At 36.9% G+C, this 26224-nt stretch overlaps 1 protein-coding gene across 1 annotated transcript in view; it reads right to left on the minus strand.

The window, feature by feature from the left end:
- ATG4C (autophagy related 4C, cysteine peptidase) overlaps window positions 1–26224 on the minus strand; it is an 86000-nt gene that overhangs the window by 10596 nt on the left and 49180 nt on the right. Inside the window, exons 7-9 of the mRNA XM_006879771.1 lie at window positions 20575–20653; window positions 19833–19909; window positions 10420–10539 (exon numbers count right to left, since the gene is read on the minus strand). Of these exons, the coding sequence (XP_006879833.1) occupies window positions 10420–10539; window positions 19833–19909; window positions 20575–20653 (276 nt within the window). The remainder of the gene's footprint in view (window positions 1–10419; window positions 10540–19832; window positions 19910–20574; window positions 20654–26224) is intronic.

Raw genomic sequence — 26224 nt, forward strand, 5'->3', positions numbered from 1 at the left:
AATCCCAAAATCTCTGTAGATGTTCATTGAAATGAAAAATAAACAACCTAAATTTAAAAAAACAAAACAAAACAAAACAAAAAACCAAACTATTAGATTTAAAGAACAGATGTATTCTAAAAGATGTGTAGACTGACAACAGTAACACCAGGTGCCTTCAAGTCAAGCAGGCCTCATAGCAACCCTAGGAACATGGACTGAAACACTGCCCTATCTTGTGCCATCCTCTCTCCATGTCTGCCATGCCCAAGCTCACAGTTACAATCACTGTGTCAATCCTCCTCCAAGACAGGCTTGTTAGTTTTTCTGGTAGTTGGTGATGCATTCAACTTGTTGCATTCAACTTGTAGTAATGAGAAAGTATCACATTCTAATTATACTATATGTTGAAGGAGAGATGACAGCTTTTCCTGGTGAAATGCATGTAGAGGTGTGAGATAGAACAGTCTATAATGACTCCAAAGTAGTAAGATAAAACACCCAGGAAAACAGAGATGCTATATATGTTGCTGCCACAAGGTTCCATGTAGCTGACTTTGACTCATAGTGACCTAACATTTATCAGATCTAAACCAAGCCCAATTTTGGGCCATCCTAACAATCTCCACTGTGTCAACTGTTTCAATATTAAAGACAGCATTTCCTCTTCCCTTCCCAAACAATTCCCTTTTAAATTCACCAGATGGGCTAGGCTATTAGACACACTTTCCAGGTCAAGAGACGGTGCAGTAGCATAGCAGGTGTGTTGAAGTTAGACAGGAACCTGACAGATACCACCTATATCAAGTGATCAAAGTTAGTATCAGTGAAGGCACGGTATACTGTGCCAGTATCTAGGATGCAACAAGTGAAGCACTACTTCTGTGACACACCTGACAAAGATGCAGAGCCAAAATAATCATAAGGAAGCAAGCGACAAACTCACACCAAGAGGCACATTCTAAAAAACCTTCACATAATCTTCAAAAATGTACCAAGTAATCATCAAAAGGTAACTTTTGAATGCATGGCATACATGAAATGATGAATGAGGAAAAGCAGCATAAAATGTCCAATTATATATGTAATTTGGAAAAGAAGTTTGGGCTAAAAATATACTAGTGGTTTTAGGTAAAGTACAAATACTATTTAAAGTTATACAACTTGATGAGATGACCAAGATAAAGAAGAGATAAGGACAAGGCCTGAGCCCTAGAGTACTCCATAGTTTAGGGGTTGTAGAAAAGAGCAATTAAGGGAGGCTTGAGAACGAACAAGTCAAGAATGAGGAAAAATCAAAAAGGTTTGATACTGTCAAAGTGAAATGAAAAAGGTCTATGAAAACACAGCGAGTCAATTGTTTCTTTTAAGATGAAGAAGATGGAGACTTGAGATTTGATCAATTAAAATAGAGGATTTAGTGATCCTGTAGAGTTCTAATGAGCTAGTAGAAGTGGAGGTCTGGTGGCCTAGTGGTAAGAATCTGCACTGCAAGCCCGAAGGCACATAGTTTGAATCCTCTAGTTGCTCTGTGGGAGAAAAATGGGCTATCTCCTCTCACATGATTACTGGCTCTGGAAACCTGCTGGAGGGTCAGCTATGGTTCAGCTCCAACTTAAAGATGCCCCAAACCAACAAATGAATAAATAAACAACCAACTAACTTTTCTTTCAGAAGGTCCTGTGGAGCTTCAGTTGTGTGGTCCATAGGAAGGAAGATACACTGCTAACTCAGAGGGAATGTCTTCTCTCCGGGGGTTCAAAACCACCCAGCAATCTCTTCCCAATGCAATTTACAGTCTCCGAAACCCACTGAAGGGTAAGCTATGAATCAGTTGACTCGATGGTAACGAGTGTGTGTGAGAATGAGCCACCTAGATACAAACAAGAGCTGTCTTGTGCTCTCTCCTTCTTTTGTCCCCAAACTCAAGCAGCTTCTTGGTCTTACTGATCCTTCAGAAACTCTCTCAAAATAGTTCCTACACCTCTAACTCCTAGTTCAGGTCTCTGAGAAAGTATTACAAATCCTGAGGTAAAAAATATTTCTCTTACAACATACACAAGATCTGAATGAAAAACACAGAAGCCTAAAACTTTTGGAATATAGAAAAATATAGTACTAAGTTATTAAAAATTGATTTTGATACAAAATTGAAAAATCATAAAGAAAAAATTCTTTAACTATTTTAAGATTAAAAATATATTCAGCAAGTGAAATTGTTGCCTAGGACAATTATATTTCCAAAAGCCAGAGGCAACAAAAAAGGTAGTATCCAGAATGACAAAGAATTCCTATTAAAAACAGATCTGTTAAAAAGAGAGGAAGGGAGAGAAAGAAAGAACAAGAAGTTCATAAAAAAGCAAACACGTAAGTAATAAATATCGGTAATATGCTAAAATTCACTGTTGTTGTTAGGTGCTATTGAGTCAAGTACAACTTATAGTGACCTCATCTGAACCCAGTCAGTCCAATCCTGCACCAGCCTCATCGTCTCTGACACACTTAAGCCCATTTATGCACTGTGTCAACCCATCTGGTTGATGGTCTTCCTCTCTTTTGCCATTCATCCACCTTCCCAAGCATGATGTACCTCACCAAGGAATAGCCTGTCCTAGCAACATGTCCAAGTATGTGAGACAAAGCTTCATTATCTTTGCCTCTAAGAAGTTCTGGCTACAGTTTCTCAAAGACATATCTGTTCTTTTGGCGATCAACAGTATATTGATATCACAGTTCAAACTCATCAATTCTTCTTCTATCAACCTTATTCATTGTCCAGCTCTCAGCAGCCCAGGAAGTGAATGAAAAGACCATGGCCTGAATCAGGTGTATGTTAGTCTTCCAACTCATACCACTGCTCCTCAATAATTTGGAGAGGTCTCTAATTGCAGACTTTCCTAATATAGTATGTCTCCTGATCTTCTGACTGCTGGTACCAAGTGTACTACTACTGATTGTGGATCTAAGTAAGATGAAGTCATTAATAGTTTCAATCTATTCTCCAACTGTCACGATGCTGTCTATCAGTCTAGTGGTGAGAATTTCTGTTTTCTTGATGTTGAGACATAATCAACTAAGGTAGTCATTATAGTCCACCAGTTGTTCTGCAGGAGAAAGACTGGAAATCTCCTTCCATGTGTTCAATAGCCTCCAAAAACCTGCTAGAGGGTCAGATGTGAGTTGGTTCAAACTCAACAGATAATAAACAATATCAACAAATATCTAAAATCTCTACTTAATGTTAAATGGGGGGAAATTACGGAGAAGAGAAAAGGGGAAATGAAAGAATATTTTTTTAAAAAAACCCAGATAATTATACAACTAACATGAAATTTCATATCATACAAAATGTATGGTTTATTGATAAAGTATGGATTGCTGTTATTAGCTGTTGTTGAGTTCGACCCCAACTCATAGTTACCCCTGTACCCTGACTGGACCACTGTGAAATTAGAGTAGAGTAACTTGGTCTTTTCAGAAGTAGACCAATCACTAGACTTATGTTGTAATTTATCTTAGTTCTTGAAGCTCTGCTGAAATCTCTTTAGCTTTATGCTCTGCTGGCTGTGCATGAAGTCCACTGACCAGGAACAGAACCAAGTCTGCAGATGAAAAATAAGACTACCATCCCAGCGCCACAACACATGCTATGACTTCCTTCACCAAACATGTGAATAGTAACCTCTGTATCTGTGGCTATGTTTTTTACCTGTGGTTTATTATCTTACAGGCTGTTTTGAATCCCTTGAGATATAAAAAAGGACCAGATTAATCAAGGAAGAAAACCAGCGAACAGTGATAGGGAAAGATAGATATGTCACATAATGATCAAGGAGGCAAGGGAAAAGGACTTTCTTTTATATCTGAGAGAGGAACAAAGTCTCTTCCAAGGGCTGACATCCTGTATTTGTACTTCTAGACTTCTGATAAACGGTGAGAAAATAAATTTTTGTTAAATCACCTCCTTGAGTAGTGTCACAGTCTATTCACAGGGAGCGCGCTGCCAACCCACAGGTGGTGTCTCTCGGGCGGTTAGCATCCAGCAGCAGCTTTTTAGTGAAAAGATGGGCAATCTTCTTCTATGCAACTTATAGCCTCTCAAAACTTGTTGGAAGGTTGGCTATGAGTCGATTCCAACTCAAGGCAAAGAATGAGTGAGTGACAGCATTAAGACCCTATGGAGTATGATATACCAATTCAAGATAGTGGTTACCATTGAGGTAAGAAAAGAAAATGAACTTGGAGAAGGTAAACACATTTAAAGTATGCATACAAATTCTTAAGGTCAACAGGTAGAACACAGGTATTTAATGCTCCCTATATTTCTGCACATGTGGAATTTACAAAATACAGGAAACATATCGTGAAGAACTTCTTCAGCCTGGAAGCTGTTTCTCTCAAAGCCGTTTCAGTGTTCTCTTCTAACTGCATTAATCATCAGTCCTTTACAGAAGTGCTTCCCGCATGTTGTGGCTGTTGGTAAGGGCTGTCCAAAGGCTCCAATTCACAGGGAAATACTGTCCAGTCACATGCCATCCACACAATCACTGCTGCATCTGAACAAATGTCTCAATCCATTTTGTTGAGCATCTTCCTTTTCCTCACTGACACTACGAGGCATGTGGTCCTTCTCCAAGCCCTTGCCCAAGCCCATCCTGCTAACATGCCCAAAGTATATGAGATGAAGTTTCAAATTCCTTGCTTCTAAAGAGCACGCTAACTGCACTTGATCCGTTTGTTCTTTTGGCAGCTCACAATCTATTCAGTATTCTTTGGAAATACAATTCAAAGGCATCGATTCGGCTCCCATTTTCCTTATTCAATGTCTAACTCGTTGTTGTTATGTACCACTGAATCTGAACTGACTCATAGGTGACCCTTATATGAGGCAAAGGGGTTTTTTGTGTGGGTTTTTTTTTGGGGGGGGGTTTAGGCAAAGGATTTTTAGAGGCAGGAAATCACCTATGAAATGGGAGTAAATGGGAGATAATTGCCCATCTTTCTGGGCTGCTAGATTCAAACTATGTACCTTTCGCTTGGCAACACAGCTCCTTCCCACTAAGCCACCAGAGCTCCCTACTGTCTAACATGCTTAAAAGAAAATTTAAAATGCCATAGCTTGGAGTAAGCACACCTTATTCTTTAAAGTGGCATCCTTGCTAGTTAACATTTTAAAGAGGTTCTTTGCAGTATACCTGTCCATTGCAAAATGTTGATTTTTTTTTTCACTGTTTCCATTGTGATTGACTGTGGATCCAAGTAAAAGGAAATCTTTGACAATTTTAACTTCAATCCCTTCATGTCTATCATGATGTTGTTTATTGGTTCAGTTGTGAGGACTTTGGTTTCCCAAACCTTAGCTATTTATAAACAACCTTCACTATTTCTATTACATTTGTTTGCTATGTGTTATAATTCATTAAGTTTTTACCATCATTTTTAGCTTAAGTCTTATACAAATCAATAAAAATTGGGAAGTAATATGTTTAATATGCCAGTGTATTTTTCTAATGTTGTAAGGAGGGACAGGTCCTTGGAGAGGGACATCATGCTTGGGAGGGTGGAGGGACAGCACAGGAGGGGAAGGCCCTCTATGAGGTGGATTGATTCAGTGACTGGGGTAATCGGGATGGGAGTGTCAGAGGCAGTGCGATTGGCACAGGACAGAGCAAGGTTTAGAACTGTTGTACATAGGGTCGCTATGAGTCGCAAATGACTCGATGGCACATAACAACAACAAATGTAAATACATAGTTAAGTATCATACTGTTTATCTTGTTAATACAAAAAGTAAATATCATACTGTCTTTTATCAATGATTCAATTGGGTGCAGAAGAGTTCCATGAGAAGTTGGTTAAAGATAGTGTCTCCTAGAATGCACCCTGGGGATTCTGATTCAGTCAGAATACAGGGACCTCGTCCTATAAACCCACTGTTGTCAAGTCAACTCTGACTCACAGTGACTCTAACAGGACAGTGCAGAATTGTCACATAATGTGGGAAGTCAAATTTCATACCATATGATAAATCATATGCTTAAACAGGAATTGAAGGAAATACAAAACATAAGCTGAAATTTCTTTTGTGACAGATCACAGGAAATGAGTTGCTTCCTGCAGATAAGAGGCAGCTAGGGTCCCCCTGCAGAGGGAGAGTCAATACATATGAACTACTTTCTTTCTGAACTAAGCATTAGGTTGACAATAGAGAAAACCCCGGCTTCATTTACAAGAGAATTCTCTTTATTACTTACTCCCCATGATTCTCAATAAATACACAGAGAGGTGTGGCTTGTGGCATTTCAGTCCTTGGAACAGCTGGCCCCCTGCTATTACGCACTCTGTTTACTTATACATTCTTGGTGTTTGGTCTCGTTATTAATTATTCATCTATTTTACCCTCGGTCTGCAACACCATGAGTTTTCCAAAGCTGTAGAAATTTACAGAAGCAGACTATCTCCCATGGAGTAGTTAGTGCATTAAATCTGTTGACCCTTCAGTCAGAAGCTCAGTGCTTAATCCACTGCGAGACTACAGCTTTTTGTCTTTTTTGTTGTTAATGTGTCAACTATGACTCATAATGACCCTATGAGCAACAGATCTGAGCCTTGCCCTATCCTGTGCCATCCTCACAATCTCAGATATGCTACAGAGCCCACTGACAGAGTCACTATGTCAATTCATCCTGTCGAAGGTCTTCCTCTCTTACTCTGGTTCTCCACCGTTGCAAGCGTGATGTATGTCTCCAGAGATTCACTCCTCCTGACACATGTCAAAAGTATGTGAGAAGAAGTTTCACCATTCTTGCCTCTAAAAAAACACCTTGGCAACACCTCCTCCCAGACAGACTTGGTTGTTCAGTTGGCAGTCCAAGGGTATTCAGTATTCTTCTCCAATGAGGCTACGAGTAGTCACACGGGGGAAAAAATCTTTTCCAAGTAAATCCTGGCTCACAGAACATCATACATGTTGGAGTAGAAATACATGTCACTCCATGTGATTTTCAGTGGCTGAGTTTTCTGAAGCAGATCTCAAGGCTTTACTTTGAGGTAATTGTGGATGGACTCAAACCTCAATTATTTCAGTCTCTATGCATCCTTGGTATCTATAAAATTAGACTATACCGTTCTCTAAGCTCTATACGTTCTTTCTCTTTTACCTTTGTTCTTGGAATTTCCTGTTTGAAGTACTCTTTTTTCATTCTTGCTAAACCAATGGAAATTAAACTTCTGTGTTAAGACTCATCTTAAATTTTACCATTATAATCAAGTACTTCAATATGGATGTGGTACCGCTCTCATTTCAATACTCTTATTTCCCTTACCAATGTATTTCTGTATGTGAATGGATGCATATCATATTCAATGCCACAGATGCCCATCTGTTTTTATTCTCTCTCCTTGTCTATAAAGGCTTAGGACATGAGCCCTCTCTATACTATACCAAGTAGAGATCCTCTTAAGTCATTTTATGCTTTGCATGTAATATTTATGCATATATTTGCTCAGCTAAACTTTACTAAATACTGAGTTAGTTTAATAATTTTTGTTAACATTCTTAAAGTCATACAGCATAAAGAGTACAAAAATCAGCTCAGAACACATAACAAATTAAACATGAGGTTCTAGGTTACTCAGCTTCATCTGCAAAATGAGAAAATTGGAACTATATCCTATATAAAAAACCAAATAACTTTAAGTTGTTTTAATTTTTAAACAGAGGTGGGGGGAATAGAAGTTTAAATGCCAAATTCTGTTTTTAAGAAGAAAAGGAAAACTGCTTAACTTAGAAACTTTCAGACAAAAGTAAATGATCAAGTTATTCAACAACAAAGTGGGTCTTTGATACTTGCACAAAAAGCTATTAACTTGAGAACAACACTCTTACTAAAGCAAAGTTAATTGATTCTGGCAAAATTCTCGCTACTTCTAAATGATAGTTCTATCCAGTTTCTCTTTGCCCTAATGTTGGATATTACATTGAAATTTCAAGAACAATAATTTCTAAGTATTCTCTCAGTATAAAAACCAAGTAACTATTTTTATTCACGTAATATCAACAAATAATATTTTTGAATCTTGGTTTTTGTAATAATGACTTGATTTATTTCTATTTCAGGAGCAACGTCTGCTTTATTGTTTTAGGCATACTTATTTTAACTTAGAGAATAAATTCACGAAAATCAGGAAGCAAGATTTTTAAATGAAACCAATTAGCAAAGTCAATGTATCATCTGAATTTGTATATTTTAGCACATATATAATGTTTCTATAAAGACAAAGAATTGACAAAATAAAATACACAAACTTACACACTAACTACAAGTGAAAGAAAAAGAAAAAATAGAGCCTATTTTTTGTTTTGCTCATTTGGTGTTCCAGGTTGAAAAGGGCAAAGGAGAAGATGACAAGTGTGAGAAATGAGGACTAAGCGAAGAGTCTCAAGTATCTCATTTTCTCCTTTCCTCCCTCATTTTTCTGTCATTCTCCTGTTAAGTTTCCTCTTTTACATAGCACATCAAGTAAACTAAACCAAGCATGTGTGAAACTTTGGATTAACTTTTAAATTATACTTTTAGATTGATAGGAAAAATAAAATTTCAGCTTATTATGTCCATTTTCCAGAATAAAATTAGTTGGAAGAAAAGCAGTAATAAGTGACTGTTATACCCGAGCTTGTTGGAAAGTCCTCAAAATGATCCTCATATAGGCTTTATTTGCTATAAAATAATAACCTATAACTATAGCTAACCATTAAAAAGCTTATCCAGTTATGCTTGCTTGTTTCACAAGCAATCTTTTCTAAGATACCAAGATAGACATTAAAGCTGTATAAATGTTTCAGTAGTACTCAAGAAATCAGAAAAATGCAGAAGTTTAAAGATAAAGAGAAGACGTTAAATAAATATATTTCAAAGACCCATTAAATAGATCAGAAAAGCTAACCAGAAAGTAACAACATTACTCACGTGATAAAACAATTCTGAACAATCCAAAAATACCAATTCTCTTTTAAAAAAAAAATCAAAGCAGCACTTGGACTAACAAGAAATAATGCACAATTTTGTTTGATCAAGTACTTCATTAATTTTTTTCTGCCCCTAAGGGATTGCCCTTTTAAAATCTTCAAATAGAATATAACCTAATTGCGCACACATGGTTATAGTTTGCCAAGGGATTTTTACTTCAACAGTGCCACCTAGTGGATCAATCCGTTTCTTTCACCTAGTTATTTGGGTGCCAGGGAGTTAAATCCTACTCCTAGCAATCTTCTCTGACAGGGTGGAATTACTTTATAGGGTTTCCCAGACTGTAATCTTTATGGAAAAGATTACCAGGTCTTCTCTCCCAAAGAGCAGTCAAATGGGTTCAAACTGCTGGCCTCTAATTAGCAGCTGACCACTTAACCACTGTGCCACCAGGTTTTCTTCAATTGGTTCTTAGCAGATTTCATTTGTTTCAAACTCTAGGATTCTCCCACAAGTATTCTTTCTTGGTTCACAATATTCCTAATAATATTCGTATTCAGGGTGCAACCATTATAAAGAACTATAATTTACAGATTGTATCTTCTGATAAGCTATTTACTTATTACAAAAAAATTGAGCCACTGTCCAAAGTTTAGCAGGGCAGCAAATAATAAACCATGGAGAGGATGTGGTGAGATAGGAACCCTTACACATTTTTGGTGGGTTTGTAAAATGGTACAACCACTCTGGAAGGCAGTTTGATGTCTTCTCAAAAAGCTGAACACAGAAATTCCATGAGAATCAGCTATTTCACTGCTTGGAATATCCCAGAGAAAATTAGGACTGAGGCACAGAGATTTGTACACCAATGTTCACAGCCATTGCAAGAACATGGAAACAGCCAAAATGTCCAACCATGATCAAACGGGATTGAAAAAGTATGGTACACTCACTCAATGGAATACTATGCAGCACACAGGAGCAATGGTATTGTAAACTATTACCTAACTTGGGAGGGACTGGAGCACATCATGCTAAGTGAACTCAGTCTCATAAAGACAAATACTGTACAGGCCCATTATTGTAGAGCATGCTCGAGGACCCAAAGCGGGGACGGAGAGCAGAGGGGTGAGTTAGGATGGGTGGGTGGGGCAAAGAAGAGGCTTAATCACAGTGTTGCACAATATGACCAGTGGAGGGAGGAGTAGATTAAGGAAAGGAGAAGGATCCGGTGTGAAAAATGTATACAAATTTTGTAAGTAAAACTGTATAAAATTATTTTTTTTAAAAAAGTTAATGGGAAAGATCTGGTGAGAACCTGAAAAGACAGGTTAATGATGGGCATAGTCTAATGGCGATTAATTTTCTAAAACATGATACATGGGAATGATTGTATTAAACACAATGTGAACAAAGAATTAGTGTGGGGATAAAAGATTAAGCCATTGTCAAATAATCTTAAAAAAAGTACCTTAGTGATTTCTTCAGAAGCTCGTTTGAAGTCTTGAACATTTCGACAGTAAAATCCAATTGTACAGCTAGGATCCATTTTTCGAAATGACATCTTTTTGGGAGAAGGGCAATGGAATGTCTGTAATGTTAAAAGTTTCTTGAAATTAATTTCTCTTCATTTGAAGGTCTTAAATACATACAAGTATGATTTCATTTAAAATATGCTATTTCCTCAAAACTCTAAAAGTTTTCATATGGTATTTTTGTCCAGCCTACACAGTTGGTCCCTTCCACTCTCCAAAGCTATATAGAAATTGGGAGCACCAGCATTTTGCATATTCAGTTCATCAAATGTACACATTATACTGCATTAAGGTCGTTCTAAAAAAAAGAAGTATGTCAAAAGTTATATGGAGCTGCAACACTTAAAAAGAGAAAGTTTAAAACACATTACTAAAAATGGCACACATACACTACACAAAGGAAACTCTGGTGACTTAGTAGTTAGGAATTACACTGACAGCCCACTGGCATGCAGTTTAAATCCATCAACAGCTCTGTTAAGAGAACAATGGGCAATCTTCTCTCCTGTAATTTACAGCCTCTGAAAACTTGTTGGAGAGTCAATTACAAATTGATTCCAACTCAACAGCACATAGTAACAGTGAGCTAATACAAAGTTTAGAATCAAATTCACTATCTCTACAAAAGCATCATTAAATCTGTCTTATTGGAGTTTGATGTTTAAAAACTTTTTCATATCAGTATCAAGACTTTTTAAACAAGTTGTTGTTGTTAAGTGTGGTCGAGTCGTAGGCAACTAATAGCGACCCTATGAATTAAAATCCTTGACACTTTGCATGAGTGACTTTCATTCTTTCTCCAGGTTCATAGGGTTTCTGGAGGCAAGCTATTTAATATATTTTAAACAAATACATTAAATTAAAATGTTCTATTTTAATATGAAGTCAAGAGTTTTAGTAATTTATCTAAGTAGCCTGATCCAGGCCAGTCTTTGCAATTAACTGCTATGCATCAGAAAGCTAGACAACAACTAGGGATGATAGAGGGTGAATTGGTGGCTTTGAGATGTAGTGCTGGAGAAGAGTATTGAATACACCATGGACTGCTAGGAAAACACACAGGTTCGTCCTAGAAGAGGGTGAGATGAGACTGTTCCTTGGAGGCTTAGGACGTGTTGCAAGGCAGGACCAGTGTTTGGAGAAGGATGTCATGCTTGGGAGGGTGGAGGGACAGTACAGGAGAGGAAGACCTTCGATGAGATGGATTGATTCAGTGACAGGGGTAATGGGGATAGGTGTATCAGAGACATTAAGATTTGCACAGGATAGAGCACGGTTTAGGGCTACTGTACACAGGGCTGCCATGAGTTGCAGGCGATCAACGGCACATAATAAGAAGTAAATAATTAGGGAGCTCTGGTTGCCTAATGGGTAAGGAGTTGCACTAACATTCAAACACATGGGTGGTTCAAATCTATCAGTTGCTCAACTAGAGAAAGATAGTCAGCCTCCTTTCCTGCAATTTACTACCTCTGAAAACCTGCTGGAGGGTCAGATATGAGTTACTTCTGACTCAGTACAATAAGTTTCAGACTTTTAAAAAAAGTGTATCATTTCATCTTTTCAAATGTGATCTTTTATTTTGTTCAATGTCAAGTTCTTGTTTATTCCTATATGTGGCACAGAATGGAACAGGTGAAAATTGTACCATCAGGGTCATTTTTCTCATCAATTCTCCAATCTCTTTCATATTTTATCTCTGGTGGGCACAATGGGCTTAGTAGGTTTCCCGAGACTATATGACTACCTCATAGTATTTGGCTAGTAGTAGTTGTAAGGACATCAAAAGTAGAAAAAGGTAAAAAATATAAAGCTTCTCATGCCGATTTTTGTGTGGTTTACCACCATGCTTTGGTACTGTTAAAAATTAAAGGCAAAGCAAAACAGACTGCTTAAATATAGATCATTTGTCCCTAAAAGTCATTGATGCCACCAAGTTTCTTTCTGTACATGTAAAGAAGTGTGTCTTTAAAAAGGAAGTAGGGGAATATAATAATAGATATTAATATTTTCTAATACATGCATAAATAAACTAAGAATTTTAAAAATTTAACATTAGGGGAGAGAATTATGAAAATGAGTGCTGCAAAAAAAATTTTGTGACATATTTTATATTTTTAATTAAACAAGCAGCTCAGTTATACAACAACCTAGAATGGATATGAACTTGTAACATTAAAATTTTGCTGCCTTCAATGCCTAAAACCAAAGAATTTTAACCTAAAACAGTGAAAATGTGGGGAAATAAAAGCCTTCACTTTAAAGTAAATCAATCAGAATTCATCTCTTTCCCGCCCCTCTACTGATCCACCTGTTATTGGACTCTGACGCAGTATGACCCATGTGCACAGAGTAATACTGCTCTATTGAGTTTTCAAGGCTGTGACCCTCCAGAAGATTGTCAGATTGCCTTTCTACATATCTCTGGGTCTGTTCAAACTGCTAAGCTTTCAGCTAATAGTAGATAGAGCACTCAGCTATTGCCCTACCCAAGGAACCCTTAGTTGAAAGAGTGGCTATTTATTTTACCTAAACAGACAAAAACTACTTTAATAAATGCTTTAAGATGTAGTTAGGCGCGCGCGCGCACGCACGTGTGTGTGTGTGTGTGTGTGTGTGTGTGTGTGTGTGTGTAGGGGGCGGGGAAGAGATAGGAGATAGCTGGGGCTTCACAAAAATAGACAATTTAAGAATGCCCTTAAATAGTACTCCTACCAAATACAGTTCTCTGGTATTACTCACAAAAGGGTACATCTTTCAAGGATTGCCTTACTTGTCTACCTATCCATATCACATATTTCAGTTTTAATGACACTATTCTTTATATGGGATCAAACTGGGAAGATTAGATAGGAACCTTAGAAGGCAGTGAAACTGTGTTAATAGGAGAGAGCAAATGCAAAAGAGAAAGGTGAAAATGGTTGTGCAATTTGAAGTATGTCATCAATGTCACTGAATTGTGCACAGAGAAACTGCTGAAATGGTCTGCTTCGCATGCTGCATTTTTTGTTGAATCACAACAACAAGAACTTTAAAAAAATACAGCATGTTAGTTTATGTATTTTGATTTGTCCTTGCACGAAATCAGTGCTCCACTTCTCAGTTGTCATCAGGAGTTGCCATGGCATAATCCCACTACTAGACTCAGAATCTAAATGTTACTTATCTTTACTTCAAGAAGCACTGGTGACATCATGCATTGTATGTTGGGCTACTAACTGAAAGGTCAGCAGTTCAAATTCACCAGCCCAGCAACTCATCTTGTCAGCTACCTAATGAAAGTCTGCTATGGGTCAGAACTAACTTGACAGTGGGTGGGTTTATTCACTCAGAATGTTAAAAACTCAGCAAAAATAGGTAAAGATGAAGATTTTCCCCAGAGTTTGGTGGGTAGAGGGAGTGAGTAAAGGAACTAAGAAAGACCCAGTGGGAACCTGAAAAGACAGGTTAATAATAGTGGGCATAGATCAATGGTGATTAATTTTCTAAAACACAATATATAGAAATGATTGTATGAAAACACAATGTAAATGAAGGATTGTGTGAAGCACAACGTATATGAATGAAACACAATGTATCTGATTTTTATGCAAATCAATGTAAAATAAAATTGAATTTTTTAAAAAGTTAGTATATAATAAACTTTATTTTAAAAGTCTCAGGAATTAAAAAGTAACTAATATACATATAATCAAAGAATTCTGAGCCACAAGGAAAGAGTTTTACATACATAGAAAGGTAAATATACAGCAAGAAGTAAAAGAAATAAGATCAAGTTGGTCTGATTTCACTTCAAATAAACAAAATTTAGGAAGGGTAACTCAAGAAGTACAGAAGTTTAAAATTCTATGAACAAAAACCAAAGATACAATGTTTAAATCTCCTCTCTAATCTCAAATATTCTTATGTCACAATACTTTCTTAAAATTTCACAATCTCATTGGAATTAGAGTACTCACTTAAAGAAACTGCTTTCTTAGCAATTATTTCTATGAAAGTGAATAATGGATCTAAGATTTCAACTTCTCTAGCTTTTACTCAAAGAGAAGTATTCATTAAAAAAACAAAAAACCTGCTTACAGAGAGTGAAGGAAATGGGAAAGATTTTGTGTGGAAAAACAATGTATTTGAAGGTTCCCATTCCAAAGAAGGGACCCAACAAAGTGTGGAAACTATAGGACAGTATCATTGATTTCACATGCAAGCAAGATTCTACTGAGGATTATCCGAAAACAACCGGAACAGCACATCAGCAGAGAACTGCCAGATGTCCAGGCTGGGTTTAGAAGGGATCATGGTACTAGGGATATTGTAGCTGATGTTAGATGGATCTTAGCTGAAAGCAGGGAATTCCAAAAGAATGGCTATCTGTGTTTCATTGATTATGCAAATGTGTTTGACTGTGTGGATCATAACAAACTGTGGCTGACTCTGAGAAGAACGGGAGTCCCAGAACACTTGATTGTTCTAATGTGAAACCTATACTTGGACCAAGAGGCTGTCGTCAGGACACAGCAGGGAAACACTGCACGGTTCAAAATTGGGAAAGGTGTACACCAGGGATGTGTCCTATCTCCATACCTTTTCAACCTGTATGCAGAACAGATTAACAGAGAGGCTGGGTTCTATGAGAAGTGTGGTGTCAGGATTGGTGGAAGATCACTGAACAATTTACATTATGCAGATGACACAACCCTGCTTGCTGAAACTGAGGAGTACCTTAAATGTTTGCTGCAGAGGGTCAAGGACTGTAGCCTTCACTATGGGTTGAGGCTCAAAGAAGACAAAGTTTCTCACCACTGGACCAATTGGCAGCATCAGGATGGATGGTGAAGAGACTGAGATTGTTAACTTTAGTCTGCTTGGCTCCATGATCAACACTCTTGGCACCAGTAGCCAGGAAATCAAAAAATGTATTGCGATTGGAAAGTCTGCTGTTAGGGACCTCTCTAAAGTACTGAAGACCAATGTTGTCACTCTGGAGACTAAGGTGCATCTGATACAGGCCATGGTCTTTGCCATCACTTGTCATGCATCAGAGAGTTGGACAATGACTAGGGAGGACAGAAGGAGAATTGATGCCTTTGAGCTGTGGTGCTGGAGAAGAGATTGAAGGTACCACGGACTGCCAAGAAAACAAACAGATTCATCTTGGAGAGGGTTAAACCAGGCTGCTCCTTGGAGGTCAGGATTCTGGGACTTCATCTGACATACTTTGGCATGTTGTAAGGAGGAACAGGTCCATGGAGAGGGACATCATGCTTGGGAGGGTGGAGGGGCACCGCAGGAGAGGAAGGCCCTCTATGAGGTGGATTGATTCAGTGACTGGGGTATAAGGGATGGGTGTGTCAGAGGCAGTGCAAACGGAACAGGATAGAGCAGGGTTTAGGGCTGCTGTACATAGGGTTCCTACAAGTCGCAAGCGACTCGACAACACATAACACCACCACAACAAAGAAATCAATAAAAAATAAAGATATTTAAAAAACCTTGCTTACAAAAATGCTTTGAACTGAGATTTGCAAGTGGTTTTAAAATGTGCACATTATTTACCACCTCAATAGAATGAAAAAATATCATAGCACATAAATGCACAACAAATATAACCCTAGGCAAGAAAGGTTAGTAATAAAAAGGAGTTAAAATATCTCCTCTTCCAACTCTTACAAACTTAAAATTTGATAAAAAATGGAGAGTGGAATTTTATTTCTGTACAAAGATGGAAATTTTGCTGTAATTATTTCATAAGAAAAATAAGTATGATGCTATTAATCTATATAAATAATCTAGATAAATCCCTATACTAGGAAAAAACCAAAATTTTAGTAGGAGTTATTCGGACAGGTTAAAATATTCTATTAGCATCTCAAAAAAGTAATGTACAAATCTAATTGTTTGGTGTTTCAAAGAATAAACTCTTCATGTATTTAATTTAAGAAGTTATCTCAGCTATTCAAAGTTCAAAGGGAGCTCTGATGGCCTAATGGCAAGATGCTATGCTGGAATCTTGAAGGCATGTGGTTAAAGGCCACCAGCTGCTCTGCAGAAGGATGGGCAATCTCTTTCTGTGCAATTAGCTGCCCCTGAAAATCCACCAGAGAGTCAGCTATGGGTCAATTCCAACTCGATGGGACATTAACAACAGCAACATACTGAACAATATCTCTTAAAATCAATTCTTTCTTCCCATTCTCACAATCTTACTTCAAGCTTAACATTCCTGGAGTGTTATAATTCTCCTAAGTATTGGCAACCTTTCTAATCTTGACTATGTAGACATAACCAAGACACTCTTTCCCTAGGCATCTTCCCAGAATCTATTAAAATATCAGAATAGAAGGAGTTCTGGTGGATTAATGGTAAGAAGCTGCACTGCAATCCTGAAGGTGCATGGCTCAAATCCACCAGATGCTCCATCTTCCTGTGCCAGTTGGATTTGACTCAACAGTACAAGAGAAAATAAAAATTAAAATAAAAAAAAAAAAACAACAAAAAACTAAAATCAGAATAGTAGTCCCTCTGTACTGGTAGAAACAATTAATGCTAGTAATTTCTTGTATGTCTTTTTTTCTAACAGACTCAAAAACAGCAACAATCTTAGGTATTATTCAAGACCAGACAAGGCTTCTTGTACATTCTTCTGTTGTACATTAGGTTACTATGAGTCAGAACTAACGTGACAGACCTGACAGCAACATTTGGAGAAATGATGAATAAATTAGTGCTGTTGTTGTTGTTAGGTTGCATGGAGTCAAGTACTATGCACAGCGACCATTTGAAAAAAGACCTGAACCCTATTATATCTTGTGCCATCCTCATCCTCTCTGACATACAAGAGCCCACTGTGGCAGTCACCACATCAATCCACCTGGTTGAGGGTCTTCCTCTCCTTCACTGACCCTCTACCCTTCCCAGCATCATGTCTTTCTCAAAGCAATAGTTCCTCCTAGCAACATGCCCAAAGCACGTAAGGTAAAGCCTCATCATTCTAGCCTCCAGTGAGCACTCTGGCTGCACCCTCTCCAAGACATATTTGTTCATTTGGCCATCCATGGTATGTTCAATGTTCTTCTTTAACACCACAACTCAAAGGCATCAATTCTTTTTCTGTCATCCTATTTACTGTCCAGGTCTCAGATGCATAGCAAGTAACTGGAAAGACCATGGCCTTAATCAGACACACCTAAATTCTCAAACAGACATCATTACTCCTTAATATCTACTCCAAATAAATCAGCCATGAAAAGCCCTAAAGAGCACAGCACATTTTTACTCTAATACAGATGGGCTTGTCATGAATTAGAACTGATTCCATGACAGGGGAGGTTGGGGCAAGCTATTATTAAAACAGTGTATAAAGCATATTTTCAACTTAAAGCTCTTGAGGATTGGGAATCCATGTTTGTTGCTGTTGTTGTTATGTGCCATCGAGTCGCCTGCGACTCATAGTGACCCTATGTACAACAGCCCTAAACTCCGCTCTGTCCTGTGCCAATCGCACTGTCTCTGACACTCCCATCCCAATTATCCCAGTAACTGAATCAATCCACCTCATAGAGGGCCTTCCTCTCCTGCGCTGTCCCTCCACCCTCCCAAGCATGATGTCCCTCACTAAGGACCGGTCTCTCCTCACAACATGTCCAAAGTATGTTAGACGGAGCCTCAGAATCCTTGCCTCCAAGGAGCCACCCGGTTTAACCCTTTCCAGGACAAATCTATTTGTTTTCCTAGCAGTCCATGGTATTCTCAATACTCTTCTCCAGCACCACATCTCAAAGGCATCAATTCTCGTTCTATCCTCCCTGGTCATTGTCCAACTCTCTGATGCATAACAAGTGATTGCAAAGACCATGGCCTGTATCAGATGCACCTTAGTCTCCAGAGAGACACCATTGCTCTTCAGTACTTTGGAGAGGTCCCTAACAGCAGACTTTCCCATGGCAATGGGCCTTTTAATTTCCTGGCTGCTGGTGCCAAGACTGTTGACTATGGAGCCAAGCAAACTAAAGCTGTGTACAATCTCAATCTCTTCACCATCCATCCTGATGCTGCCAATTGGTCCAGTGGTGAGAATCTTTGTCTTCATGACATTGAGGCTCAATCCATATTGGAGGCTGCAGTCCTTGACACTCTGCAGCAGGCGCTTCAGGTCCTCTTCAGTTTCAGCAAGCAGAGTTGTGTCATCCGCATAACGCAGATTGTTGACAAATCGTCCACCAATCTTGACCCCACATTTCTCCTCATAGAGCCCAGCCTCCCGGATAATCTGTTCTGCATATAGGTTGAAAAGGTATGGAGATAGGATGCATCCCTGGCGTATGCCCTTTCATGAAACAACATAAGAGCAAGAGCCTATGGTGATGAAAGAAGAAGTTCAGGCTGCTTTGAAGGAAATGGCAAAAAATAAGGTTCCAGGAACAGATAGTATACCAATTGACATATTTCCGTTAACAGAGTCTGCCATCGACGTGCTCACCAAGTTGTGCCAAGAAATCTGGAGAACAACCACTTGGCCTAACTGACTGGAAGAGATCGATATTTGTTCCTATCCCAAAGAAAGGTGACCCAACAGAATGTGGAAACTACAGAACAATCTCACTGATTTCACATGCAAGCAAGATTTTACTGAAGATTATCCAAAAACGACTGGAACAGCACATCAACAGAGAACTACCAGAAGTCCAGGCTGGGTTTAAAAGGGGTTGTGGTACTAGAGATATTGTAGCTGATGTTAGATGGATCTTGGCTGAAAGCAGGGAATACCGGAGGAATGTCTATCTGTGTTTCATTGACTATAGGAATCCATACGTGACTAAAATTTTCTAAATAAAACTACACTATCACCTATATAAAGGAAAAGAATAGGTCAAGAAACATTACTAAAAGAATTGTTCAAAACCCAACTGAGGGCTTAAAAAAATCCTTAAGTAGAAGCTAACATTAACTTACTGTACTTAAAGTAATTTAGCAAATAGTCTCCTTAAAGCACCTTGTCATTCTAACTCAATTTTAAAAAAAAAAAAAAAGTCTAACATTTTAAATTCTTCTGTTCCACTATCTATTCTATAAAATTACTTAGAGGCCTGATCATTTATTTTGGGGGCTAAAGTATCTAACAAGTTAGAGACAAAGATAAATGAAGTGTAAAATACATCATAAATTAAAATTCAGCAAGAAAGTGTTTAACCTTTGACCACTGTGCTGATTATGGTTTTATAAATCAGCAAAATATTGACCACTAACCAGTAATTGTAATATCATGACAGCATAACTACTAAGTGCATCTTGAGATAATTAGAGTTCATTTCATACAGTAAGAAAACAGTACTAGCTCTTTTTTCTATAGTACCTCAAGAGGGAAATCCTTTATGCTGACATCTACAAAAGATTGGCAGTAATGAGGATCCATGTAAATCAAACTGTCATCTACAAGGACAAAACAGAAGACAAGTAATTCAAAAAACACCTTATTATTACACTGCTTACAATCCAATTTCTATGTAGAACAGCTGAAAGAAAAAAAATCTGGGAGTAACAGCTTGCCAGACTGATATTCACTGACTGAAACATAGGTTTGCACAGGACAGATTAACTTTTGCATAATCAAATATGCTTGTATAAGCAGAATTTTTTATACAGTGATAAGACTGTCATTTAATTTTTGGGGATAAAATTACTTTCACAAACATACAATTATACTCTACAGTTTGCATATGAAAAATGTATTGCGTTACTTTATCCTGACAGGAAGAACATATTGCTTGTCATTTTATCATCAACTAGCACCACTACAACTGGTAAAAAAAGTAAATATGTAAATAGCAACTGCCACAATGTGACAGCAATGTCTTCTGAAGTTTAGTGAAACCAATAAATTATGCCTTGTTTATGCAATAACAGAAATTAAACATACATTTTACAGAATCTAATTATGTTTTGGACCAAATGACAAATGAGTGGCTATGCTAAGACTGATGAATATATAAGTTACTCAGTTTGCTCTGTTAATCATCCTATTTGCAGATTATCTCCTATTAACTTCCTGATTTTTTAAAGAAAACAATGAAGAAATATTTTGCCAAATCACTAACCTTGAAATCCAGCAAAGTAGTATGACTGCTTGGGTTTGCCACCGATAATACCCACACAATATTCAAGGCTTAGAATTCCCTGCCAAAAGAAATTCACTCAAATTTAGAAGTCAACAGACAAATGGTAATAATTCAAACCAACCAACTCACAACCAAAAAAACCCCTTACATTACCAATGTTAGTTATTTTCTAAATTTTTACCACCAGTTGCCATTTTTATTACATTTGCCCCATATTTTAAAATCCTTATCTACCATGTTGTCTTCCCACTTCTTTATCTTTGTATCACTCAAAATTGATAATCACTTAATATTCTGATTAGCAAGTAACTAAAATGGCAATGACAGTGCCAGATTCAGAAATAAGCAGTGTTACTGTATTGAACTAATGAAATGCCTGCCAAAAGCCAGACCACCACATTTTAGTTAGCTCATATAGTCCTTTTGTTATTAATAGGCTTTTGAAAATATCTAGAAATAAATCTTAGATCTTACTATTATTTTCGCTAAACCTTAAATCTTACTATCCCAAATTTTGGTGGTTTTTTTTCCCTAATCAGCTTGAGAAAATTTTCATCCCACTTCACTGGGAATAAATAAAAAAGAAATGAAAATTTTATTCAAGAATTATTATTTTTCACTAAAATCAAAATAATGATTTTTTGAAAGTATTTTACTAATCATAAAATATCAGCGAGAGCTCAGTAACTATTCTAAGCAGAATTCTATTTGAGGTGGGTCAAATAATTCTATCTTAAAAAAAAAAGCCAGTGGAGGAGATGTCCTCTTTCTCTTGAGAAGCAGCAGGTGAATACAAGCCACTGGCAATTCGAAGCCTTCGGGTCAGCAGCGTAATTCAGACTATAGCACCAGATTTCCCTCCATTTAAAAAATTATGATCATAACAGCAAAGAATTCCCAAAACCCTGCATAATATGCATTTATAAGACATTATACTAAGTGAAATAAAGTCAGAAAAGGACAAATACTGTATAAGACCGCTATTTCAAAAAGCTAAGGGAAAGTTTATGTGCAGCTAGAATCACTCTTGGATAATTACCAAGAATGAGAAGGGAGGAAATTGCAAGTCAAACTTAGTAAAGAGACAAAAGGCCGATACTAAGATGGGTGAAAGGAAAGGTCACATCCAGTAAGGGGATGCACAACATCACTAAAGGAGAAGACTCCAAGAGGTATAGGATTAGGATACCAGAACTACAGGCAGGAAATTGGGCAAGCACAAGGACACTGCAGTATTGAAATCAATGCTACTGAACAAAATGTGTGTATGAATGAGTGAATAAAAATATTTTCTTTGTAAACCTTCATTTAAATACCAACAAAAATATATAAAGAAAAAGCATGATCAGTCAGTCAATGCAGAAACAACCGCAGGGAGCTCTCTGGTAGTGGCATACACTCCCAGGAGATTCAATTAATGCATTCTCTAGGATTCTTACATTCATTTTAAAGCATATTACTTTAATGAAAGTGATAGCATAACCTCCAAAACAGTAAATAGTTGAGTTATCCTCTTAACTAAGAGAAGATATTACATCAAACAATAGTTAAGATGTCATTTCTTTAGGTAAGAGAAAATATAAACAATAATTAAGCTGCTTCTTTTAAATAAGAGAATACATTCTGATACCTAGTTTCAAAAACACAATTCAAACTCTTTATCACTGATTTGGAACTGTCTCATAGCTGACCCTCCAGCAGGTTTTCAGAACCTGTCAATAGCACAGAACATTACCCACCTATCTCCCTGACGCACCTGGTGGATTTCAACTGCTAGAAAGACACAGCCTGGCAGACTGAAAACTAAAAATAAAGAACTGTCTTTTTTCCTCAATTAATAAGCAAATCAGAGTTCTGTTTTTTTCTTTTTCTTAATTTTTATTTTGTTTGTAAATATCATACAGTCGTTACTACACACACGACCAACACAGAAATCAGTAAATGTTTCAATATTCCACAAAGCTCATCATTATTAAGACTTTGAGATATTTAAGATATTTTAAGATAATTAATCTTAATAATTAATTAAATTCTTAATATTCTCTATAGTCCATAAAATTAGTACAACTTTATATATAACAGCATCATACCACATATACTACTGTAATTTATTATCCCTCACTGTGTCATGAACATTTTTGCATATTAATATGGATCTATGTTAGGACACCTAATGGCTTTGAAAAATATTCTATTTTAGGAAAAGACCAAAATGTGCTGAATAAAGACTCCATTGCAAATTTTTTAATACAGAACGTCTCACAAATTTGCATGTCATCCTTGTAAAAGGGCCATGCTAATCTCAGTATCATTCCAATGTTTTTAGAATAAGTGCTGCTGAAGTGAGCACTCCATTGTAAACACTTAATTACCCTGTTTCCCAAAATGACTAACAACCCCTTGAACAACTAGGTATATTTTTCAAGCTTGCAAAAATATCAAGAAAAGTTTTAAAAAGGAAAGCTACAACTAAAAAGAAAAAGACCAGAATAAAACCAAAAAGGCACATTAGGCAAAATATTCAATCTAAAAAAAAACCAAAACAACTAAGATAAAGTAAAAAAAAAAAAACTCCACATACTTAATAGTAATTATTTAATATTAAAGATTCATGCTTTCTTCCTAAATACAAATCTTTATAACAAGAAAATACCTTCTTTTTAACCTGAGATAATCTGATCAACTGAAATTCCTCATTTATGACTTGGGGCCAATGAGAAATTAAAAGTTCTAAATGCCCCAAAACTGAGAGAAGAAGCGAGAGAGAATCAAGAGAGAAAAAGAGGGAGAACCGAGAGAGCTCTCCTTCATAAAGGTTCCAAATAGTGGAAGAAAAATTCTTGGTTTTGACATCTGTACTTCTTATACAACAAACTAGAGCAGATTTAGTAATAAACACTTAGAAGAAGATTAAAAACTGGAACATCATTACACATAGAAGCTGTAACTTCTTTGGTTAGCTTTAGAAACCCGAAACACTTTTTAATCTCTAAAAGAGTCTCAACAGTTATCTAGTGGTGAGAATTTATTGAACTGCATCCATGAAGCAATAAATAAAACTGAAGTAATCAGTCAAAAGAAAAGTCCTAATTTGTCCTGCTGAAGAAAAAGAACAAATTGGATTTTTCTCAATCAGTCTTTAAAATACAGAGATAAGTAAATAAAACTAAAGCACACACTAAATTTCTTTCTACTCACAGAATTGTGCCATTTCTAAAATAGTGTTGAACTGCTTTGATTAGCACATTTGAAGAAAAGAACTGAAAGATGAATTATAGAAATAATAATGTATCCTGGTTTGGTAAGCAAAAACCACAACTTCTTATAAAAAAATATTTTTTTTAAAAAAAGCACCCAAAGAAAAAAGATGATTCTTTTTCTTTTAGGTCTATCAGACACACTATTTTTTTAAGCATCTCTGTAAATATCTATTTATATGCTCTCCTTTTGGTTTTTAATCCGACCACCCATCCGGCCAAGCATAACAAATAACATATAACCTACTTCATTGTCCCATTTTAGTCATTTTAACAGTAATTGAAAAATTAAGATGTCTCAATGGCCACATCTCTGTATCACAGTCCTTGGAGAAGGACATCATGTTTGGAAGTTTAGAGGGTCAGTGCAGAAGAGGAAGAACCTGAGTGAGATGGATTGACACTGTGACTTTGAAATGGGGTCAAGTGTGTCAGAGAAGGCAGGGTTCACACCCACTGAACCTCAGGCCATGATGAATTGTGGTCAACTCAATAGCACATAACAACAACAGTCACAGTGTCTCATTTTAATGAGTTCCAGTGTAAATTAGTAGAAGTCCAGAGAAATATTTTAAAGTTCGTATTTTATGGAAAAATATGAAAAACAATGGACTAAGAAACAACCATTACTCTGCCACCAGCTTGCTATTTGAACCTGAACATGTTCCTTCTTTCTTTCTTCTGTTTCATTAAAAAAGCAATTCAGATCCTACCTATTTTAAGAATAAAATGAGGCACATTTATATCTAACATTTTATATAACTGCAAAAGTTTATTTATTAATTACTGTGTATTAGATGTTGACGATCATGTTAGCAGCTAACCACATAATATGTCTTACTATCGGTTCAGGCTGCAACAACTCAAGAGCATCATGCAGTCTTGTTATGGTGTTTAAAAAAAGACAGTACAGCACTGCCTTTGAGAGGATTCCAATCCACAGCAACATTCCACAGGGTTTCCTATGGAAACTGTACATTTAATGGGAACAGACTTTCTAGATTTCTCATTTGGGTTTCTCCATGAAGCAGCTGAACTGCCAACTTTTTAGTAAGTAGCCCAACAGGGAAACCACTAAAGACTATGAATTACCACCAAATATGAAAGGAATAAGTCAGATGAAACATGCAGTGAGGCCCATCGAGACCCAGGAATTGGAGTTTAGCTAACAGTACTATTTTCAATTCCATGGGATAAGAGATGGTGAGGATCTAGTTCAGATTTGCTTAGAACTTCCTAGAGACAATGTGCAAAAATTCTCAACAGGTTCTCTACATTGAGTGGTTCATATTTTCTCAAATTTGTTAAACAATACTCATTAGATAGAAACCAATACATCTTTTTTTTTATCAAGAGTATTTCTATGACTACAGCTATATTATGGCGGTCTAGGTAAGACAAAGCAAAACATTAAAACAAAATATGCAAAGAGCTGGAGTCAGAGAATAAAAAGAACTTACTCTACACTTCTCAAGTTGAAAAAATTGAAAATAAATTCAAGCCTTGAATTGTAACACTTAGAGATGATATAGGTAAAATCTTAAAGGATGCACAAAGTATCAAAAGAAGATGGAAGGAATACAGTCACTGTACCAAAAGGAATTCATGACACTGAAAAATTCAGGAAGTACCATATGAACAAAAACAAATGGTAAGAAAGGATGACATTCAAATGCACCTGAAAGCACTGGAAAAACATAAGGAACTGAATACTAATTGACATACTTCAATTAACAGATACAGCCCTGGGTGTGCTTACCACTCTATACCAGAAAATTTGGAGGGCAGCTTCCTGGCCAACTGAATCGGAAAGATCAATATTTGCTCCCAAAATAGTTGACCCAACTGAATGTGTAAATCATAAAATATCATGTTAGCAAAATATTACTGAAGATCATCCAAAAATGGCTAGAACAGTACACTGAAAGAAAGTTGTCAGAAGTTCAAGTGGGGTTTAGAAAAGGTCGTGGCACCAGAGATATCAATGTGAATGTCAAATGGATTCTGGCTGAAAGCAATGAATAGCAGAAGAATGCCTATTTGTGCTTTACTGACTATGCAAAGGAATCTGTTTGTGTGGATAATAACAAATGATGGCTAACACTGAGGAGAATAAGAATCTCAGAACACTTAATTGTGTTCATGCAAAATCTATACCTAGACCAGGAGACTGTAGTTTAAATGAACAAGGGAACACTACCTGGTTTAAAATTAAGAAAGGGATGTGTCAGGGTTGCTGTATCCTCTCTCCATATGTATTCAATCTGTATGCCAAGTAAATTATTTGAGAAGCTGAAGAAGAATGTGGCATCAAGTTTGGAGGAAGACTAATCAATAGCCTGCATTATGCATATGATACAACCTAGCTTACT

The sequence above is a fragment of the Elephantulus edwardii genome, unplaced genomic scaffold, assembly GCF_000299155.1.
Source record: "Elephantulus edwardii isolate Elephantulus edwardi_28Jun2011 unplaced genomic scaffold, EleEdw1.0 scaffold00005, whole genome shotgun sequence".
NCBI lineage: Eukaryota > Metazoa > Chordata > Mammalia > Macroscelidea > Macroscelididae > Elephantulus > Elephantulus edwardii.